Source organism: Arachis hypogaea, chromosome 2 (genome assembly GCF_003086295.3).
Source record: "Arachis hypogaea cultivar Tifrunner chromosome 2, arahy.Tifrunner.gnm2.J5K5, whole genome shotgun sequence".
NCBI lineage: Eukaryota > Viridiplantae > Streptophyta > Magnoliopsida > Fabales > Fabaceae > Arachis > Arachis hypogaea.
Window position 1 is genome coordinate 6411940 of NC_092037.1, and position 24202 is coordinate 6436141.

At 31.7% G+C, this 24202-nt stretch overlaps 2 protein-coding genes and 1 long non-coding RNA gene across 5 annotated transcripts; 1 reads left to right on the forward strand and 2 right to left on the reverse strand.

The window, feature by feature from the left end:
* Window positions 1–5331: 5331 nt before the first annotated feature.
* On the forward strand, window positions 5332–6809 carry LOC112718041 (RING-H2 finger protein ATL60-like). The gene has a single exon (XM_025769952.3). The coding sequence runs from the start codon at window positions 5764–5766 to the stop codon at window positions 6703–6705; it is 942 nt and encodes a 313-aa protein (XP_025625737.1). The 5' UTR covers window positions 5332–5763; the 3' UTR covers window positions 6706–6809.
* A 6249-nt stretch (window positions 6810–13058) lies between these two features.
* Window positions 13059–14703, reverse strand: LOC112735022 (uncharacterized). 2 transcript variants are annotated; one of them, XR_011867127.1, is made up of 3 exons: window positions 14475–14683; window positions 14125–14354; window positions 13059–13754 (listed from the first exon to the last, which is right to left on the reverse strand). It is a non-coding gene; the product is annotated as an uncharacterized lncRNA (long non-coding RNA). The 2 variants fall into 2 exon arrangements; XR_011867126.1 differs by having other exon boundaries at window positions 14125–14703.
* Window positions 14704–16171: 1468 nt separating this feature from the next.
* Window positions 16172–20546, reverse strand: LOC112735040 (ubiquitin-conjugating enzyme E2 34). Of its 2 annotated transcripts, none has more exons than XM_025784622.3 (10): window positions 20288–20546; window positions 18745–18880; window positions 18283–18337; window positions 17945–17983; window positions 17746–17809; window positions 17591–17652; window positions 17449–17488; window positions 17228–17255; window positions 16925–17016; window positions 16172–16811 (listed from the first exon to the last, which is right to left on the reverse strand). In XM_025784622.3, the coding sequence occupies exons 2-10, from the start codon at window positions 18799–18801 to the stop codon at window positions 16523–16525; spliced, it is 726 nt and encodes a 241-aa protein (XP_025640407.1). In that variant the 5' UTR covers window positions 18802–18880; window positions 20288–20546; the 3' UTR covers window positions 16172–16522. The 2 variants fall into 2 exon arrangements, with proteins under 2 accessions (XP_025640407.1, XP_025640403.1); XM_025784618.3 differs by having other exon boundaries at window positions 18745–18877; window positions 20288–20541.
* Window positions 20547–24202: the final 3656 nt, after the last annotated feature.

Genomic DNA, 24202 nt, shown 5'->3' on the forward strand with positions numbered 1-24202 from the left:
ACAGCAAACAATGTTTGCGCCTTTCACAGCTACGAAAACGTTGATACCCAAATAGATGAACAAATAATAATAATAATAATGAGAAGATGGTTCTTTCTTGCTGGTTGATTATTGTTCTGGTGGTTGAACGAATCAGAGTGGCGAGTTTTATATAATTGAAGATGACACACAAACGTAAATGCATACATTTATTAATAATTTTATATCAATGAAAAATTATTTTAAATTTTTAAATAAGATTTTATTTTTGATATATTCATATAATATAAATAAAAAATATTAAAAAAATAATACAACAACAACAACAAAGTCTTGTCCCACTAAATGGGGTCGGCTATATGAATCAAACGACGTCATTGTGCTCTATCATGTATCATGTCTACAGAGAGACCGTTTACATGTAGATCTCGTTTGACCACCTCATGGATGGTCTTCTTAGGTCTTTCTCTGCCTTTCGCCCTTTGTCCATCTTCCATCTCATCCACCCTTCTGACTGGATGTTCTATCGGTCTTCTTCTCACATGTCTAAACCACCTAAGACGCGATTCGACCATCTTTTCCACAATGGGTGCTACTCCAACTCTCTCCCTTATATCTTCATTCCTTATTTTATCCAATCGCGTATGACCACTCATCCATCTCAACATCTTCATCTCTGCCACACTCAGCTTATGTTTGTGCTCCCCTTTAGCCGCCCAACACTCCGTACCATACAGCATAGCCGGTCTTATAGCGGTGCGATAGAATTTACCTTTAAGTTTTAAAGGCACTTTTTTGTCGCATATAAAACCAGATGCACTCCGCCATTTTGATCAACCTGCTTGGATCCTATGATTTACATCCTGTTCAATTTCTCCATTATCCTGTATGATGCACCCAAGATACTTAAAACTTTTAACTTTTTGTAGGATGTTTTCTCCAATCTTCACCTCTATATTGGGGTTTTCCCTTCTCAGATGGAACTTACATTCCATATATTTCGTCTTGCTACGGCCATACACTTCTAAAGCTTCTCTCCATAACTCCAACTTCTTATTTAGGTCTTCTCTTGACTCTCCCATAAGGACGATATCATCGGCAAAAAGCATGCACCATGGCACAGGCTCTTGGATGTGCTCTGTGAGTACTTCCAAGACTAATGTGAAAAGGTATGGACTTAAGAATGATCCCTGGTGTAATCCTATACCAATAGGAAATTCCTCTGTCGCACCACCTTGAGTCTTCACACTAGTTGTGGCCCCATCATACATGTCTTTAATTGTCTGAATATATGCGATCCTTACTCTCCTCTTTTCTAAAACCTTCCATAAGACCTCCCTTGGTACCCTATCATACGCTTTTTCCAAATCAATAAACACCATATGTAGATCCCTTTTATTACTATGATACCTCTCCATCATCCTTCTTAATAGGTATATCGCTTCAGTGGTAGATCTGCCTGGCATAAATCCAAATTGGTTCTCTGTTACTTGTTCTCTTTTCTCAACCTCCGTTCTATCACTCTTTCCCGTAACTTCATAGTATGACTCATAAGCTTAATTCCTCTATAGTTTCCGCAACTTTGTATATCCCCCTTATTCTTGTAGATAGGTACCAAGGTTCTTTTTCTCCACTCATCGGGCATCTTCTTTGACCCTAAAATCTCATTAAAAAGCTTGGTTAACTAGTTGATGCCTTTTTCTCCAAGACCCTTCCAAACCTCGATCGGGATATTATCAAGTCCTACTACCCTGCCATTTTTCATCTGCTTTAGAGCTTCTTTTACCTCGAAATCTCGAATCCTTCGATAGTAGTCAAAGTTTTGATCTTCTTCCCTTGTACATAATCGACCAATGCTCGGAAGAGTCTTTTGTCCCTCATTAAATAACTCGTAGAAGTAGCTCTTCCACCTTTCATTAATCTTCTCCTCTTGAGCCAACACCTCTCCATCCTTATCCTTTATGCACTTAACCTGATCCAAATCTCTCGTTCTTCTTTCCCGGCTCTTTGCGATTCTATATATACCTTTTTTCCCTTCTTTCGTGCCCAAAGACTGGTAGAGACCCTCATATGCTCTTGTTCTTGCTTCACTTACAGCCACTTTTGTCTCTTTCTTAGCCGCCTTATATTTTTCCCAGTTATCTGCATTGCGGCATAAAGACCACTCTTTAAAGCATTCCCTTTTTATCTTTATCTTTTCTTGTATACTCGCATTCCACCACCAGGACTCCTTGTCTCTTGGTCCTATTCCTTTAGATTCACCAAAACTTTCTTTCGCTGTTCTTCTAATAACTTCTGCCATCTCCCTCCACATCTCTTCCGCGCTTCCATTCCCATCCCACTTTGCCTCTTCTCCTACCCGTCTTAGGAAACTTTTTTGTTCCTCACCTTTCATCCGCCACCACCTCGTCCTTGGGTTCTTCGTATGATGTCTTTTCCTCAACTTTTGCTCAACGCGAAAATCCATGACGAGCACCCTATGTTGTGTTGTCAAACTCTCTCCCGGAATAATTTTACAATTAATGCAAAATTTTCGGTCGACTCTCCTCAACAAGAAGAAGTCGATTTGAGAGCTTGTCATGCCACTCTTATAGGTTATAAGATGTTCGTCTCTCTTTTTAAAACATGTATTTGCGATGAGAAGATCAAAGGTTGAGGAAAAGTCCAAAATAGTTTTACCCTCGGCATTGATCACCCCGAAACCATGGCCTCCGTGAATACTCCCATATCCAGTCACTTCTCTCCAACATGGCCATTTAAATCTCCTCCTAAGAAAATCTTGTCTCCCAAAGGTATGCCTTGAACCAAACTCTCTAGATCCTCCCAAAACCTAATCTTGTATTGTTCGTCTGAACCCACTTGCGGTGCATAGGCGCTAATCACATGGAAAGCACCTCCCTCCACCACAAGTTTGATAGAGATGATCCGATCTCCTACCCTCTTAACATCCACTACGTCCTTCTTCCACTGCTTATCCACAATTATTCCAACCCCATTCCTATTCTTCACTTTTCCTATATACCAAAGTTTGAAACCAGAAGTATCCAACTCCCTATCCTTTGCACCAACCCATTTCGTTTCTTGTAGGCACATAATGTTAATCTTCCTCCTTGTCATGGTGTCTACCACCTCCATGGACTTTCCTGTTAGAGTGCCTATGTTCCATGTCCCAAATCTCAACCTTCTGTCGTTTCGACCTTTACCTTTTATTTTGTGAACTAGCTTATTTACCCTCGTCCGTTCACGAAAACGCGAGAACCCTTGCTCATTTAACACTACATTCGGGCACCGATGCAGCGGCTCTTGCTTTGACACCGTACTCGAGTCATACGGCGCGTTGCTTCCAATATTAATCAATATATTTTTTTATATTATTAAAATTTATAATTTAAAATTTATTATAAAATAATTTTTGTTAGACAAATACTAACCAAAAAAAGTTAAATTTTACTGGCCACATATCATTAGTTAATATAAATAGTGTTACAGATTTATTCAATTAAATTTATGTATTTATATATTTTAAATAATAAATTTAAAAATTAGTGATGTGATAATATACTATTAGATATTTATATAAAACATTTTTATATTATTAATCCATTAAAATTATATTCTTTAAAAAAATTAAATAATAAGCATACAAGTCAATACTATATATCTACCTACATCTTTAATTATATTCAATCCCTTATCATAATAAGATGAGGCTTGAATAACTGTTCATCATTATTTTAGAAACTCTTCGTTGTCAGTGTAATTAAGCCAGCAGTCACATACATTCATTTATAATAAATAAATCTTTATTTTGGTTTAATGTTTTCTTTTCTACATGCAATGATGGATAATAGTAAACACTACCTAAAAGTAATTAAGGGGTCAATTTTAAGAGAGTTTAAGTTTAAAAGTCGATTAAATTAGGCATAATGTAGCTATAATTATTTAAAAGAAAACAATAAATTGAGCTTATTACAAAATTAGCTTGCACATCTTTTTCTATATGGTTAAATACTACGTGTATATTAAAATTAGCCACTAAAGTTAGTTATCAGTATAAAATATATATTAAAATATAAATATATATTGAAAATAAATTAAATCACATATGTATTTATACATAAATACATTAATAACTGATTTTAGTAACTAATTTTAATATATGAATAACATTTTTGATAAATCATTCATCTTGTACCCAAAAAAGGGGGAGAAAAAAATAATTAGACGGGTCAAAGAAGGTGAAGAAAAAAGGAGGAAACATGTCTTTAATCACCAAAGGTTTAACACTAAGAGCAAACCTTTGGATAATTGTTTCAAACAAAGAAAGATGTCCTAACTTGTCTAGGTATATATGGTCCAAAATAGGAATAAAGGTGTTTGAAAATCTTATGCCACCTTTCTTTTTAATTAGAAAAATGAACACAAAACAAACAAAAAACTTTTGAAGTAAATAGTATCCATGGTGAAATTTTGAAGAGTCAATGAGCTAGGGCCATGTCCCTCCAAATATTTAATAAAAAAAAATTGACTACTTTGTGGATATTGTATTGGTTAATTGGTTGTGATATTGTTATGATATTTTTCTAAGTGTTTGTTCTTTGAGTTTTATAATTCTTGCCACATCCTCTTTTTCTCTTTGTTTTCTTACAAGACAACCCCATACAATTTTTTGGCTTGTTTTAATTTCTTTTCTTTCTCTCAATACTATCAAACCTCCATGCATATGATAAGCAATATTTTTTAAGCTTATAATTAGAAGTATAAGTTAATTAATTCATTATTTTTTTAGAAAAAAATTCCATTTTAATATTAAAGATTATATATATTATTTTTCATGGCATTTCTCAGTCTAGTAGATTAAAGATTAGTTTGTTGTGGATCTAAACTCAATTTAATAATTTATCGTAGGCTAATAAATTATTATATGTATAAGACAAAATTTGAATTCTTGACACTTAATTAAAAGAATGAGTGAATTATTAACCATTTAATCAACCCAAATTATATATCATAACTAGTTATTAAAAATTCCGTTAAATATCTGCCACTACAATAAACTATATTTTAGTCCAAAATCATTTTAACTTCAAAACTTTGTTCTCTTATAGGTGGTTCAATAATGCATATGGAATAAAAAAATTTATTAAAGTCAAGTTATCTGAATAGAAAGAATATATATGAGTAGAATGTAATTAATTGATTGAGACTATAACTTTAAAAAAAAAAGAATTAAAGAATTTTTTTAATTTAATTTGTTTTTTTGGAGATGAGCTAGATTAGCCAAGGTGTAGAATATTCATACAAGTGTTCAACATAGAATCTCAAAAACAAGTGTTCAATAACAATCATATGTTAACATTTTTGCTTCATGGACTTCAAAACTGTCACATTCTTCTCTTTGTTTGTTCTTCGGTCCAAGTCTCAAGTCCAGTATTTGGATTGATATGCTGTTACTTATCCCATTCTACTTCTAATTGCCTTTTGAACCTTCCTTCAAATCCTCATTTAATTCTTAATTGTGTTTATATAAAAGCCTTCAACCTCTTCATTCTGCTTCACCACCAATCACCCCCACCATCACCATTTCCCTTATCATCATCCTTTCACCATTTTTTTCTGCAAAATCATAAACTTTAAACTGATTTTGCATCTGGGGTTGTGCCAAATTTCTAACTTGTAACTGAAGTTTAAACCTTTTTCACTTCTCAACAGAACTTACCATACATATATAGCACAAAAGTGAAGAAGCTACTTTTCAATTTTCAATTTTCAATTTTTTTCATCATGAGTACAAAATCTGATTCAGGCAATATATTGAATAATTCTGATGCAATTGTGATCTCTGGGAAGATCATGGTCGCAGTAGTGGTATTGCTCTCATTTGTGTTTGTTTTTGTCTTTATGCTTCATCTCTATTCCAAGTTTTCAATGTGGCGTGTTCAGCAAGAAACCTCCATTCCTTCACCACAAATCCGCCGTCGTCGCCGCCACCGCCGCCATCGCCACCTTGTATTCGCCTCGGCCGAAGACGCTATCCTCCATGGAACTCAAAATGTTGGGCTTGACCCTTCAGTTCTTAAGTCCATACCTGTGTTGGTGTTCCAACCCCATGAATTCAAAGAGGATTTAGAATGTGCTGTTTGCATATCTGAGCTTGTTGAAGGTGAAAAGTTCAGAGCTTTGCCACATTGCAATCATGGGTTCCATGTTGATTGCATTGACATGTGGTTCCAATCACATTCTACTTGTCCCCTTTGTAGGACACTAGTTACTGAAAAACTCTCTAAGCTAAATAATAGCACTCCAAGTGTTCGAGAGAATGTCACAGAGAACAGTGAATCATCATCAGAAGCTGAAAACTCTGCTGATGTGAATACCAATGATGAGTCTTCAAATTTTCCCACACATGTGTTGGTTTGGGGTGATCAAACACAATTTTCACACACTACTGAGGATCCACATTGCTCATCGTCATCTGGTTCATGTTCTTCAAGCAGTGAGAGTGGAAGTGATAGTAGCACTAGTAGCAGCAGCAATGGAAGAAACAATAATGGAGTGTTGGTGATTGATATACCAAATGATGAGGTCACTCCTGAAGATGATGATGAGATGAAATCATCATCACCAATGGTAGCAAGATTGAGGTCAATCAAGAGGCTTCTAAGTAGGGACAAAAAGTCAACTAGTCCTTGTATTCCCAATTCTTTTGATGTGGAACAAGCATAGAATTAGGAGTTTGTTGATGTTATTCATATCAATTATTATTTATTTCAGTACATATTCTGATACTTCTCAATTGAAACTGTTGTAAAAAGAAGGCAAAATGAAAAGCTGGTGTAATATCTAGTTCTGTAATAATTTTCATATGTTTAATTGTGATCTTTTTGTTGCAGTTAGCTTGACTCAATACCATTACTCCACTACTTCATATAGTAAAGTAGTGAAACATCTTTCTCTTTTATCTTATTAATTTAAAAGAGTGAATAAATATATAGAACTAATTTTTAATTAGTCAAATTTTTATTGTAAATTTTTTTAATCCTTTTTTTTGAAGATTTAAAATTGGGATTTAAGATTTGGAATTTAGGATAAAGATAATTTTAGAATAATTAATTAATATTGACTAAAAAATATTTATTTTATAGTTGAAATTTTCAATTTTAAATTTTCTATAAAAGAAAAAAAAATACAAATGAGTGTGTCTAGGTATGCATGGTTTCTAAAATTTGTGTGCAAATAAATTTATTATTAACAGGAGATAGTGATTAAATAAAAAATATTTAATGTAATGATTTCAGAATTTTAATTATAAGGAATAAATAGTCAAATTAGTTCTCGAAACATCACTCATTCTTTAAATTAGTATCCAAAAATTTTTTTAATCAAATTCATCCTTCAAAGATTTTATATTAAACTATTCTTCCACCTTAGCTTGTGAGACTTCTTTATTATTGTCATCAGCTAAAATAGAAGAATGGTTTAATATTTTAAACTAGTCATTTAATCCTTTCGTCACTTTCATTACTAACGGCGTCAAAATTTGTTGATGTCACATATTAAGTAACACCACAATACATACCTAGTAGTTCTAATTAGTGACTAAAATGATACGTTTATAAAACTAGATCAAATCAACCTCAAATTCTTCTCTCAATTAAGTTTTGATTTGATCTAATTTTATAAACTTATCATATTAATAGTCAATTAAAACTCTTACGTGTGTATTATAATATTACTTAACGTGTCACATTGACAAATTTTGATGCTGTAAATAAAAAAAATATCAAAAGGATTAACACAATTAGTTTAAAATATTTAAAATACAAATTTAATTAAAAAAATCTTTTAATAACTATTTAAAGAATAAATAATCTTTTAGAAATTAATTTAATTATTTATCATTTTAAATTATTATTTAAACATAATAATTTCATAAGGTGGCCCTTCACTCTATTGTCTACTTTAACTCCTTCAAGCCCATCAAATAAGTCTTGTTGACAAATAATTTGTTTAATATATGTTTCCAATATGGTGGCAGGAACAAGTACAACTGCAATCGATCATTATCAATCATTTGGCTAATGTTAATAGTATACAAATTAGTAGTATACATAATATTATAGGAAGAGTTTCAAATATATCAGAAATATTAATATTTTAATTATTTTAATTATTAATTTAAATTATAAAAAATATATATAATATATATTAATTAAAATTTAACAATTAAAATAATTAAAATATTATGTCTTTTATATATTTAAATTTTTTTTAATATTATATTATATTTTATACACTACACTTTCTCTTTATATATTAAGTATTTGAATGTTATAATTGTTGGTTGTTTAACACTTTCATATAATGTTCAGAATTCGCTTTTAGAGCATTGTATTTTTTAATAAATTTAAAAAAAATAAAAAAGATGATTCGCTTCTGACAAATTCGTTTTTTAAAAAAAAAAATTTCCTACGATGAATTCACTTTTTGAAATTTAAACAATTTGCTCTATTAAATTCTATTTGTCTTCGTATCCAATTATCCATGGAAATCACCAATAATTCTTACTTTTTGGAATTTCACCTCCCAACAAATATGTAATTTTTGTTTTTCTGTTAATGCATTCTCCTTTATTGAAAGGGAATTAGTGAAGATTTAAGTTCGGAGAAAAATAAAGATTGTAACAAATTTTTTGAGAGAAGTATGCATTAACATTATAATTTTTATTCTTTTAATTTTTTTATTGTAAAAGAAACAATTTTTTTATCTAATTTCTCTCTCTATCATAATATTTAATGGTGTTTGCGGATCAAATTTGATCGGATATTGTCAAAATCTCAATCTAATCTGCATTAAACTCGTCGGATTGAATCCAATACATTTTTAGACTTGGATCTAATTCATATATTTATGGATTGGAGATAAGATATCAAATATATTTGTAAAATAGAAAATATATTAAAAAAACTTATTTCTTAAAAAAAAATAAAACTCCTCGTTCACTCTTTTAAATATGTTTATTCTTAAAATATTATTAAATTAATTTTTTTAAATAACAAAAATAAAATAATACAATATATATGAATAAAATTATTAATTAAACTAAAACATAAATTATATATATTATTTATTTATTTATTTATTTATTATTTAGTGTGGATATGCGAATCGGATATGTAGATATAGATGTGATATCTGCAATCCGATCTAATTAAAATACGTATTGGATTCGATTATTATGTGGATCGAATTTTTTTTTTGAAACAAAGAAAGCTCAACACATTATAGTAGAGCAGTAGAGCAAAAGTATAAACGAAACACACAAAAGAACACAAAAGGATCAAATTCGGTCATCTCCGGCAAAGCCATCAACAATCAAAAGGATCAATACCAGACCACTCTTTGTAGCTCAAAAACGTCCTTCTTTGTATGTCCTCAGCACCTGCTTCTCTTTTGTTGAAGATTCTATCATTTCTCTCCATCCAGATATTCCAAATCACTGCAAAGAATCCAATCAACAACACCCGCTGCTCCTCTTTTTTGTTAAGCATGCCAATCCAACTCTCAAACAGTCCTTTCATGGTTCCTGGGACCACCCACGGTCTATCAAAATGTCTTAGCCAAACGCACCACACCTGCCACGTAAACTCACATACAAGAAACAAATGATGAACAGATTCCGTCTCCTTTTTACACAGGGCACAAATATTATCATTCTGATGAATCACGCCTAGTCTGCTCAACCTTTCTTTAGTATTTACCCTGCTAATCAGAACGAACCAGCCAAAAAACTCAATTCTCGAAGGTACAAGTCCTCCCCAAATTGATCTAGTGAAACTATAGCTCATAATCTCTTCCGAAATAGTCTTCGATTGCAACACCTGCATAAAAGAGTTAGTAGAAAAAATACCTTTATTATCAAACTTCCACATAATATTATCCTCTCTACCAGTTGATAGTTTCACTGGTCTTAACCTCTCATGAAGTTGATAAGCCAATTCCAACTCCCATTGGACAGCTCTCTCCTCCAATCAAATCCACTCTAACCCATCCCAGAACCCACTGTCCCCTATCACAGATCATTGTTAGTTTGAAATAGAGAAGAGCCTTGGAAAACTTGCTTTCAGAAGACCACCTTGCACCCAATTATCTTCCCAAAACCGAGTCTGTCTTCCATTCCCTACTTCCATCGCCAAGCCACTAATAAGCTTTTCTTTCACCTGTTGTTCTGCTATATTCAACTGACAGATGTCTTTCCATGGACCCCCTTCACTGGTAGAGTCTGACTAGATAGCATAGCATTAGGGTTGAGATTATTACACGAACAAACAACCTTCTTCCACAACGGGCAATCCTCCTTTGAGAAACGCCACCAACATTTGAACAAAAGCACTATGTTCCTGATCACTGCATCTCCGACTCCCAAGCCTCTAGCCTTTTTTGGAGCCTAGACTACTTCCCACTTCACTAGCGGCATACCATAGTTACCATCCTCCTTACACCACATAAAACTTCTCTGAAGTGCAATCAACTTGTTAGCGACCGCCTTCGGCATCTTGTATAGGCTAAGGTAATAAATCGGTAAGCTATTCAAAAGCGATTTGATGAGAACTAGCTTACCTGCTTTGTTTAAGACCTTTGCTTTCCACAAGCTGAGCTTCGATTCCACCTTGTCTATGATAGGCTACCAAGTCTTCACCAACCGAAGATTTGCTCCTAAAGAGATATCGAGGTACCTAATAGGTAACGCCGCTTGCTTACACCCCAGAAGGCCACACACATGCTCCACCCACTCCTGCTCGCAATTAACTGGGATCAGATTCGACTTATCAAAATTGATGCTCAGCCCATACATCAACTCAAAACAACGCAACATCCTCTTGTAATTCACAATTGTTTCTGTCTCCGGGGGGCAAAACAAGATAGTATCATCTGCGAATTGGAGATAAGACAATTCAATATGATCTCTCTCGACCAGCAATGGAGCAATGCGTCCGTTCCTTACGACTTTTCCGAACATTCTATGCAATACATCAATCACGAGCACAAACAAAAGAGGAGAGAGGGGATCCCCTTATCTTAAACCCCTTTCCATTTTAAACGCCTTGGATGGTGAACCATTCACCAGGACAGACATAGAGGCCGTACTGACATACTCCTTCACCCAATTCCTTCACCTTTGTCCGAACCCCATCTTCTGAAGCACAATATCCACAAAGCTCTATCTAACTCTGTCATAGGCTTTTTGAAAGTCTGGCTTTATGATTGCCTCTTTCTTTCTCCGCGTCTTGAGCCATTGTACCGTCTCACAAGCAATGAGGGCGCCGTCATGTATCTTCCTACCCTTGACAAAAGTACTCTGTGTCCCGACAACCAAATCCGGCATCACTGTTCTCATTCTCCGCACTAAGACCTTGGAGATCACCTTATACACACACCCCACCATACTAATCGGCCGAAAGTCCTTGATTTCCTTAGCCCCCACAAATTTCGGAGCTAGTGTCACCCATGTGACATTCGCATCGGCTGGTAGCTTAGCGCTTTGGAAGAAATCCATCACTGCTGCAGTGAACTCCTGGCCAATATCCTCCCAACATCGTTTGATGAAGTTTAAATTGTACCCATCACTACCCGGGGCTTTAGAAGATTCACATTCCCAAACTGCCTCCCGAATTTCCTCCACAGACGGCATCACCTCCAAAGCCACAGCCTCTGCTCCATCAATCTGTCTCACCAACCCATCCCGAAAGCCAATCCTCGGAACAAATTCTTGCTGATACAGGTCCTTATAAAACCCTCTAATTGCAACCTTTATTTTTGTTTGATTCCGCACTACCCGTCTATGAATCATCAGAGCATCAATCCTGTTATTCCGTCTTCTAGCCGAGGCAATGTTATGAAAAAAATCTAGAATTTCTATCCATGTACTTAGCATGTTGAGACCGTGACATCTGCTTCCAGTGTAACTCTTTCCTAACATACCACTTCTCGCATAAACTCACCAACTCCTTTCTTCTAGCCTCTGTCGTACCATCATAAACACTGTCACTAAATATATTATCCAGTTTCTTAATCTCCTCCTCAAGCGTATGCAGTCTCTTATCCATGTCCTCAAAGTTGTTCTTGTGCCATAGTCGTAGAAGCTCCGTCAAAGCCTTCAACTTACTAGTGAACTAAACATCTCCCAAATTTCTCCATTCATTTTTAACCATTCTTAGAAAACTCTTATGAGTAAACCAAGAATCCAAACTTTTTAAAAGGTCGTGGGCCACCACCAATTCTTTTATCCTCCACAATCAACGAACAGTGGTCTGACTCTGACTCTGACAGCCCTCTAGGTCCACCTTTTAGTCGAACATCAGAAAATTTCTCAACCCACTCTATATTAACCAGGACCTTATCAATCCGACTGCAAGACCGACCCCTGAACCACGTGAACTTCCTATCATTCAGAGGTAAGTTCACCAACTGCATATCATATATCCAATTCTTAAACTCTTCTGATGACATCGGTAGACTACTCGCTCATTTACGTTCTTCAATATGTAAAAACTTGCTCCTTTACAGATTAGAGTGGATAAATACTGTGAATTTATGAATATTCTGATCTATAAATACCTATAATAGTATTACTCTTTTTGTTAATCAGTATTTTAACCTATATATGATTGAGTAGTTTTCACCTTTTACATTAAAAAATGTAAAAATATTATAAATGATCGTTGGGAAGAGACAATGAAACACTAATCAAGAATTGGTTATTATAGTGAGCGTGAAATGAAGCCATAAACATTTTTAACAAATGAAAAAAGTTACTTGTACTTTTTTAAAAAAGTTTCTTGTCTTTTTTTTTTTCTTTTTCTTGTATGCACATCAAGCTGACACATTCTTTTTTATTATTGGATGAAACATGAATTTTACATTTCATTCATTAATGGAAAAAAAAGCTTCTCTGGTTAGTGTATGAATAAAGATGAATAATATTTATAAATTATAATTACTTAAATTGTTTGGGCTTGAGCACTCATAAGACTTACAAAATTAAGAGGAAAAAAATTGGCAGCAAAAATAATCTGGACTTTGAAACAAAGAACATATATATAACATGACTTTTATGATCTTCCTATTCTTGAATTTCTGGTATTCTTATAAACAAATCCATATGCAGCTCATATTCAAAGCCAAATACAACATAATTAATTAAACTATTCATTCAATTACATATGCTATCAAACTTATCTAAATTCACCCAATGCTAATGCATTTGCCACTAAATTTAGTATCATGTAAATAAAAATAAAAGTAGGAATTTGCAATCTATGATAGTGATAATATTATTAATACATGAACAACATTCAAGTAACCAAATAAAGGGGACCATAGTTATGTGAATTAGCATGGTTTCCTTGGTGAAGTGACATATAAGGTATCTCACTCTCCTTTCTCTTTGTGCCTTTAAAGAAACTTGTTAATGGGCCAGAATAATAAGATGTTGAACTCCATTGCTTCCTTTCATCAATATTTTTGTTTTGTGTTATGGGACCAGAAACATGCCCATGATGCTTTTCACTACTATAATAAGCATTTGACTTAGTACTTTTATTTTTATTCTCAGATTTCAACCATGAAACCAATGAATTCTTCCATGATTTCCTTCCCTTCTTGTTCTTCTTATTCTCTTTGAATTTTCCTCTTGATTCTTCAGGGTGCACTAATGATGATGAACAACTCTTCAGTTTTGCTTCCTTCCCATATTGTCTTGCTTCCTCCAAGAACTATATATAATCAAAAGCAAAATAATATGGAGTTAGAAAACATGTTATTCATGATATTACTCAAAATTAAACCTCCTAAGAAAAATACTAATAAATGCCAAAATATTTTGCGGCATGCTTATTATGATAATCTAACTCAAAAGTTCACCTAAATAATAAATAAAACGGTAAACTCGATCCAGAGATCTAGATGTTTACACTCGTAACAATTTTCAGATTATCTTAAAAATTTGATAATTTTACGAGTTACTTTATCAATTAAAAACATATTTGTCGGAATCTTCAAGATATGCAAAATTACATAATCATATACATTAATATATATGCAAAATTAAACCAAGAATGAAGCATGTATATATATATATGTTACCTGAGAAAAATCTTCTTGTAGATAAAATCCATAGTCATCATAGTGATGATTTTCTTCATATCTTGGATGTGATTCATCAGAGTTCATCATTGTAAACAAAAAACTAATAAAAAGCTTGAGCAGAATCAGAAGAACTTCAAGAGAAAGATGAATTCAAAAATTTTCTAAGGTTGATGGTTGCCAACTTGGCTAGAAAGCTCTTCCTTGAGTGTGATGCTTCCTCATCCTACCTAACAAGAATTATGTCATATAGTGGAAAGTAGTAGTCCTTCAAAAATAAAATAAAATAAAATAAAATTAGCTTCTAACTTATACAGCAAATTTAATTCACATGGGATTGGAAAATTTACTATCTTTGATCACAAAAAGCAAAGTTCAACAGCTCCTCAACAAGACATCACAATCACAAGGCCAGTTTATGGAGAAATGACAGAAACACTCATAGTGGTGCAATTATATTAAGAAATTCATGTGATTTAGAAGGTGCAATTATATTATATAAATATGTGAATGGATATTATATATTGTCTTATATATAACATGTTTCCTAGTACAACAAAATCAAGATTCACCAACATACCAAACTGTTAGGCTAATAATGCCAATAAGAAAATGGTAAAGATTTAAGGAGACACTACTCATTATTTATCATTATGAATAAATATAGAGAACTAAGAATAAATTACCAATTTGTACCCATAAAAGATACAGATACTGACAAATGTACCCATATAAGAATAAAACGACAATTATAACCACGGAAGATGGCTTTCGTGTGCCAAGAGTACCCGGACATTGGTTACACAATTGATCCGTTAGGGTATTCTTGGCACACGTGGGTACCAGTGTCGTTTTATTCTTATATAGATACATTTGTCAGCGTTTGTATCTTTCATGGATACAAATGACAATTTATTGAGAGAACTAATTTTTAATTGGTTGGTATTAACTAATTATTTTATTGCAAAATTCTTTTTAACCTTATTTCTTTAGAGAATTTAGGTTTTAGAGTTAGAATTTATGGAAATTAAGGATTTAAAATTTAATATAATTTAAAAATAAAATGGTTATATTGACTGAGAAAAATTGACTTCTTAGTTATCTCAATTATTATTAGGATTAATCATATACTATAAATAATTAAACTTACCATTCAAGGTAGAATTGAATATCAACAAACAAATTCGAGAGAAGATTTAAATTTTTGAAAGGAACTTGGCATCCTTATTTCCTTGAGAGGAGGTTAGGTAACATCATTATAGTAAATCAATTTATTTTCTCTCATGGGGCCATATATATAATGGCCTCCACTTCACTTTCGGTTAGCTTTTTTTAAATTTTTCAAAAGGACTTTTTTTTTTCTTAAAAAAAAATCAATAGTTTACACTGTTAAAGCATTCACAATGTTGAAGAGGGGAAGAATAGGAAAATGAAATTAAACGAAAAGTTGACTTTGACTTATATAGCCTTGAAACTTCAATGTACTTAAGGAGCTTTTCTTTTTTTAATAATTGAATTCACTATTCTTAGATTGGTTTTCTTAATTCATAACAATTAAAATTATACAAATAATTTTAATACTCTATTGTTGTACAAGTTAATAACATTTGTATTATAGTGAAAACGGAATATCACATTGTATAAATTAATAGGAAAAATTACATGGATATTTTCATATTTGATGGAATTCATCATTTTAGTAGTTTAGTATTAGTTAAATTTGAAGACAGGACAATTATGTTACTAAAGATAAGGGAAATTGAATTGAATTTTACCAAAATTTACCAAATTTTAAAAGAAAATGAATATAATTTACCCATAATCCAGGTTGGAGTATTAAAAAGTCTTCTTTAGAAGGGTTTGCCACTTGAATATAAATCTTTGGTGTTTTTAACATTATATGAAGTATATTAAAAATAAATAAATTAATTAAGGAGAGCAAAAACCATTTATAAACCTTATACCTTATAACTTGTTTGATAACTATACTGACAAGTTTAAATTCTTAGGACCTAATTATTGCCTAAACTTAAAATTACATGAGCAATTATTAGACCAAAAATATTTAATTTACCATTTCAAAATGTAAAGTGCAGATCAGACTTATAACACCACATGTAAGAGTGTTCAACCAACCAACACTACAAGAAGATTGAACCTCAACAGATTTAAGAGGTACAAGAGTATCAAAGCTTGAAACTTTCTTATAGCATTTACTACCAAAAGTACCATGAAACTGGCAACATAGACACAAAGGAGAAAATCATCCAAAAAAAACATATGACACAGCCTCCATGTCCATCATCATTTCCCTATACAAAACCCTAAGCAAGAACATATTATGGAGCCAGTTTAGGAGAACCCTTTATAGAGAGACCCTTGTATACCTATAAAGATATCAGAGCTGAAGCAATGGTAATGCCATTACAACCCCAAAGATGGAGAATAGTAATAACATCATCCATGCTGGGAATGGTTGCTTTCCGTTTTTCTTTACAACCTTCAACTGTTCTACTCTTTTCATTCCTTCTTCCGTAGAATCCAAATTCTTCTCCAAAAGAGCCTTTGGACTTGTGTCATTAGGCGCTGCCTCTGATGATGCCTGCTCGGGAGGAACTTGTTCGGAAAGCTGCTGCTCCTGGTTGTACTTCTCCACATACTCGGGGAACATTTTCCTGAATGTTGCGCTGCATGGAAAGTTATCGAAGCAAGAGGAGTTAATGGTGAAAATGGGAGACAAAATGTAGAGACCTTGCTAAATTCTATGGTGACTTGTGAAAAGATGATGCAATAGACCTACTTCTTGCAATTGAAAGAAAGGGAAGATTTTGCTAAACGCTGCTTCTCGGCGGTGGTGGTGTTTACACTGCCGGTGGTTGGGCTGTTGTCCATCTGAAAGAATGAAGTCCATCAGATATCAAAAACCCGCAAGAAAGTCTCTATACATGGCAAGGTACCAACTGCAAGCTACTAAAGCTATAACTTGCATTTTTAACCCCATAACTCTGATTTGGTGAGCCAAGACAACTATCTTCCAAACAAAGAAATAAGATAGGAAATGGAAGGAATACGAATTTAATTAGAATACAAAGAAGGCACGCACCATGAATGAAAGAAGCCCTGTGAGTATGCTGCATTCGTAAATTAGAAAGTTCAGTATAGACCATTAGAAAGCTGTATAGAAAAGTAACCAACATCTACAACTACTCTCAGTCTCAGATACAGGTTACTTGTGTAAAAGCATATAAACACAATCCAAAAGCTAAATGAATAGATTAAAAAACAAATCACATAACGAAACATCATAACTAAAATCAATCTGACCTTGAAACAGACCACATAGGATTCCAACTTTCAGGATGAACTGCAGAGCAGGAGCAGGAGCAGCAAAACACAGAAATATTAAATCAAAATCAGTATCTCATAATATTAACTGACTTGTGCTATACCAGATAAAAGAACTTACAATCACTCATAGACAAACAAATCTTTTTCTGCGTCATGAACCGTCCATTAGGTGTAGTCATGCTGCAATATAGAAAGTACACATTTGAGTCAATATCATGATAAAACACATTTGGAAATGAGAATTGACAACCATACAGTAGCAAGAAGGATCACCTGATTCCAGGAGGCTTATATGGATATTCCGGAGGAAACTTGATTTTTCCGTAGTAATATCCACCTAACAAGAGGAGGAAAACATAAATAGGAATTGATAGCAATACATAACCTTGGACATGTTAGAAATAACAATCCCAATAGAACTAAAAAGTGGCGTGTTGAAATGCAATAATCACAATTTGCTAAATTGACAAACCTGCAAAAGGTGTTCCTTCGCTTCCCTCCAACACATAATCTGAAACATCATTAGAATAAGATCAGTATTGGCCAGTCTAAGAAATAAATTAAAATTAACCATCTGACAAATCTTTTCCATTTTATTTGACAATATTAATGGTAATGAGGAGGGTGAGCCTAGCAACAAATGTAATATTGTTGTGCACCTTCACTATGAGTCTATGACCTGTTTGGTCAGAGAATCTACAACATTGATAAATGAACAAAACAAAGGTTCAACACAAAAAAAATTTCTTCTTTTTGACCATAGTAGTACCACATCAATGATATGAGCAATTAACAGTGATGCAAACTTACGCCATTCAAGAATATCATTTGGTGATGGGCGAGCTACAACATGGGACACTGGCTCCTGCAAATATAATGTTGAAATTGAGCATAATCAAGTTGATAATACCATCAATGTTCATCATTTTTTCTTCAAAAATGAATAAAGAAATGCCATGTCAAATTGTCAATTTTTGATACCGTGCAACACAGTATGCTACACAAACATTCTACAAAGGGGAGAAATAAAATAAAATAAAAAATACAAAGGAAATGTCTTCTTTCATGGCTCAACTTTTATCTTTTATAAGCTGGAACATCAAATTACCCATTCAAGAAGCAAAAAATACAAGGGAAAAAAAAAGTGAAACGGAACAAATAAAATGATACAAACAAGTATAGAGTTTTAATTCAAAAGAATAAGTAAGCATATAAACTTTGAATAAAAATAAAAAGTAAAGCATAATTTTGAAAAAACAAAAGATTCTATACTTTACAAAGAGCTCTGTATTCCTTCTGAAGGCGCTTGATACATGACTTTTCTGCCATCCAACAACTTCAAGCAGTATAAAGAGCACGCCTTTACACAGTACTTTGTCTCTTTATTATCCAATAAAGAATGTTCCTGCTAAGCATTGATCAAGAAGATATATAAATCAATATATTGAATATGAAATATAGAAAGTCATATATGCAATCTCTGCAAAATAGTTTACAAAAGTTAACAAAAATCAATTCCAAAATGAATGTGTGTGTAGGAGAGAGAGGGATAGGAGTGCCATGTAAAGCACGAAGATGGTAACACAAACATCACTACTCAAAGTGCATCAGTTTATCTTTTTTATCAGCACCACTAGCTGGTAACCATCAAAGGTTTGAACTATCACAATTCACAAGCCTACAGATCATATAATGATATGTATTTCTAAGGATTGCTGACGTTATTATGACAAAAGCTAGCTCAAAAGGAGAGGGTTCTCCTAATGATTATAAAGGCTATCTTATCATATCCTTAAGCAATTTGTGACTTAACCCATCCACATCCCCAGGACTTAACATACCATGAGTGAAGTTTCCAGAATTGGTCAATGTAGATGGTCCAACAGGATGGATTTGATAACATACTATCTGAAGATTATTGACCAAACTCAACGGCAAAATTAAGCTCAACAGAGGAGAGTTGCCCAATAGTGATTATAAGGGATAAAAGCAAAATGCCATTAGATTTTTATTTTGCTAGATAGAAAGCAACTAGAATTATACTAATCCCCAGCTTCTTACATGTCTGCCCCAATGCATAAAATCATGAAAACAATCCTCCATGCAAAGTTACAAAGAACTAAACCTACTTATGCAAGAATCCTAAAACATAAAAATAATCCCAAGAGAACAATCACTGAGACTACTCCTGTATATTCCATTGTTCCATGAAGCCACTAGAATTGTATGCATCAGTAACCACAAACCAACAAACAGTAGAAATAAAAAATTCATTCATTCCTCAGATTAATCCTAGTTATTAATACATTATACAATCTTAAAATCCGTATTCCCTGCCTAAGCTATTCAAACATTTCATGCCATCATTTAATGTCAACCCTAAATCCCTAATTGCAACCCTAAGTCACACTGTATAGGTAAAAATACTCTTTCTCCCGTTGAGTTTTCCATTCTCATATCACCCTCTGGTTTGATTCCACAGCTTAAATGTCCTGTCACTGAAATAATTAAACCTAAACACCATGATCCACGCGAAAATCCGCCTTGATTCTCTGTGTACTTCAATTTCTCATTGTTCTCACTACAGCGCTACGAATAATGAAAATCAATTCACGACCCCAGACATCAAAATCCACGAAATTTCACAATCAGATCATAAAAATCAAATCTTGATCATACACCCGCCAGAAAAGAATAAAACCCCCCGGACTCAGAATAACAAGAAGTTCAAATCTTCAAAGCGCAGATTAATAATAAAAGATTGAAAATTTTTCTTTTGTGAGCATACAGCGAAGAAAGGAGAAGAAAAATTCACCTGAGAGGCTGAGATCCGCTTTTGTTTTCTGTTCCAATTAGGTTCGACGATGCAGAAAAGAAAAGAAAAGAAAAAATAAAACTGATTTGGAATTTATTTATGATTTCTGATACTCCGTTTTAATTATTTTTTCCCCTTTCAGGGAAAAAACAGACAGAGAAGAAGGGAAAAATAGGGATCCTCAAAACGGCGTCGTTTAAACTTGGCACAGAGAGAGAGAGAGTGTGTGTGTGTGAGAAAGTGGGCTTTGTTGCATTGTTGTCTGTGCGGTGGCCTTATTATTAATTTAGGCAAAGTCAATGTGAATTATTTTTAGAATCAGTAATTTTTGTGATTTGTAGTCATCAAATAGTCATTAATAATATTTTTAATGATGTGAGATTTCATCCAACGATGTGGGATTATTCATTTTTCTTTTGCTAGTTATGTACTAATCAAAATTTAATAAAGTTATTAGTTCTTTAGACTTTTTTTTATTTTTAAGTAAAAATTCACATCTAATTATATTGATGTAAAATTAATAATTAATTATTATTAAATAATAATTTAATTAAATATATTAAATTATTTAATAATTTTTAATTAATGTATATTTTTATTTGTTTTAAAATTTTTAATTATTAAATAAAATGATAATTTAGTCTGAAAATTTTTATATTAGATAAATATATTTTTAAAGAATAAAAAATATAAAATAGATCCTTAAAATTGGTTTTTATTGGATATTTTAAGTTTTTCTATTAAAAAATATTTAATGTCATTAGTAAGCAAGATTAATTTATCTAATTTAAAATAAAAATAATAGAAATAAATGAAATAAAAGCACTTTTGGTAGAATTTACCATCCTAATTCTAGATCTAAATTCACCTATCTTATAAACAGTTACAAGCCAGTCAAATACAGTTAAATTAGTACCTGGATTATTTTTAATTTAGCAGTTATGAATATTAGACAATTTGATCAGTATACATATTAGACTTTCTAAACTTTTAAAATCATACATATTAATTATCTGAACATTTAAAACTAAACAAATTGATCCATGTTCACTAATAACGTCAAGTGTTTTTTTATAGAAATAACTTAAGTTAATAAAATATAACGAAAGTTTAAAATAATATTTAATATAATATTATTTTAAGTGAATAATAATAATAATAATAATAATAATAATAATAATAATAATAATAATAATAATAATAATAATAATAATAATAATAATAATAATAAGAAGTAAAGATTCAATACTAAAATACTTGAATAGATTAAATAATATATATATATATATTATATTAACTAAAAATAATAGAGTACAATAGTTCCTAAACTGGATTAACACTCTATAATTTATTATTTATTATAAACTATTAACTAACATTAAGTTTGAATATACAAAAAAAAAATCATTATTAAAATAAAATTGGTAAGGATAGAGTATTTTTTTAAAAAAAGAACTTTAAGGGTGATTTCTGTTGTTTATTCTATTTATTGGCATAGCTTTCATTGTTATGCATGACTTATCAATTAGCCACATTTTTTTTTCCAACTGAGTTGGATAGTTCACACTTATTATATACATGTATATGAGCTTCTACAAACTCTTTGTCCACCAATAATATCTAGAAAGAAGTTAAAAACACTTATTACATGATGATAATGTTCCAGTCCAGAAGATTCGACTCCAACTATGAACTACCAACAAAATATCTGTTCTCTTTAATGGGACCCCATATATATAATAATTACTGGACTTCTTTATTTATCAAAGAATAAATGATTGGAGTTCTTCAACTACTTGTCTTCTCTCTGATGTTTTCAGATGCTTTTTTTTTTAATATATATAATATTCTGTAGTCTTGAACCATTTGATTCAACTAAGCATCTGTATAGTTAGGATTATTATACTAATAATTAGGTGACTCTAAATCAGTAAATCCTAATAAATTCAGATAAGTAACACTCCAATAGTTTATTTAGAAACGTTTCATTAAGGAAGTGAAAATTATGTTAGGATTTAACATATAGTAATTTTAGAATATTACTTACTAACATATAGTACCAGTTGCTATTGAAATCTCATTCTTTATGATTCTGTGTGGTGTTGTATAAAACCTTTTGTAATAAATTTCCACTAAAAATTTACAATACAAAGAATCTATCAACTCTTACCCACTTTTATTTATAACTGTGTTTAATGAAAATATTTTTTTTATGGCTGTATCTAATCAAAGTATAGTTGTAGACGTGTCTCCTAGATATATTTCTTTAGACATGTATATTAGTACCCTATACTTTTTTAAAAATTTAAGAATATTTGATGTGTGTTTTTATTTTTAGTATTTTTATTTTCAAAATTTTATAAAAAAAATGGTAAAAATAATATAATTCTTTTTTTCATAAAATTTTAAAAAATACTAAAAATATAAATGAAAATCACACCTTAAATTTCTCTTGCCTTTCCTTTATTGGCTCTTTTATGATTTAGATGAAGATCATGGGGGGAAATCCAAAAGGCACCTACTCTTGCGCCTTTTTTTTGTCTGCTAAAAAATAACAAAGTGGATGCAAAAACAGCTATGTGAGTTTACTTTTGTTTTGTAAAATAATTAAACCTCAACCAAGTTGGGTTGGTATAGTGGTTAGTTCACTAGTTCGCTTAAGCAAGTGTTGGGGGTTCGAATCTTACCTTGTAAGGTACCCTATACTTTTCCAAAAATTAATTAAACCTCAAAGGACCTTCAATTTATGTATGATAATTCTACGTATGTACACTACTAGATTTTTCACTTTTTAATTAATGTAATTCTGTTAACTGTCAAAAAAGAAAAAACTCAAAGGAGAGAAGAAGCTTTCTTTTTTTATCCTAGCCTCATTATTGTAAAACTTTTATGAGAGATAGTCTGGTAATAAAAATTCTAAAATAGATGATGTTGAAGTAAATAATTTACTTTAATCAAAATGAATTTAACCATAGTATAGATAAATAGCCATATAGTATCCAAACTTCAAATGTATTTATGCCGAAGTGTGATTGTTTAAAAGTGGTGAAGGCTCTCAAATAACGAATACGGAGTGAAACTTGTTTTGTATCACTCATTATTAATGCACTCTCTCTTTTAAGAGATTTTGGATTAGATTCTTTTAGTCTAGATATATTAGAAAAAATGGAATAGATATGAATTTACTCAAATTACTCTTATTAATTCAAATTTAGTATGGACTAAAGTGGTCTGCTTAGAGTATCTTTAATGCTAGTTCTAATTTCAATTTCATTTTGGGTCTTATAAAAATATTTGTGGGATCATATATCATAAATAGTGATTTGAAATTCAAAGTGAAATTAGCTCCTCTAATACTCAGTCTTAGTTTATTTGAAGTTTTATAGTATTTTTTATTTATTAATATAATTATACAAATGACAAAATTTTATTAGTTCTCTATCAAAATGATACCGTATCTTTTAAAATGATACTATTTTTATTTCATATATCCATTCAAAAATGATACTCTAAAAATATTCTGAAATACTCTGACTGGACATGTTATCTGCTACTGAATGAAATTTCTCCTTTCTATTAAAAAAAAAGTATGACTTTTTGCAAGAGAAAAAATGGCAACAACAAAGTCTATCTAATAATATTTACTGTATCTTTACCAAAAAAATATTTATTATATCTTCTCTTTTTTTTCTTTATATATATATATATATATATATATATATATATATATATATATATATATATATATATATCCAAAACTTAAATTCAGAATTCTTATTTAAAAGAAAACAAAAGTTTGTCCCCCACTTCACCAATCCAATGTTGATAAATGTCTCACTATTTACTTTATAATTGGAAAATATAATGAATTTTACTTCCCAAGAAATTTACTTACAGCGCAAATACATATATTTT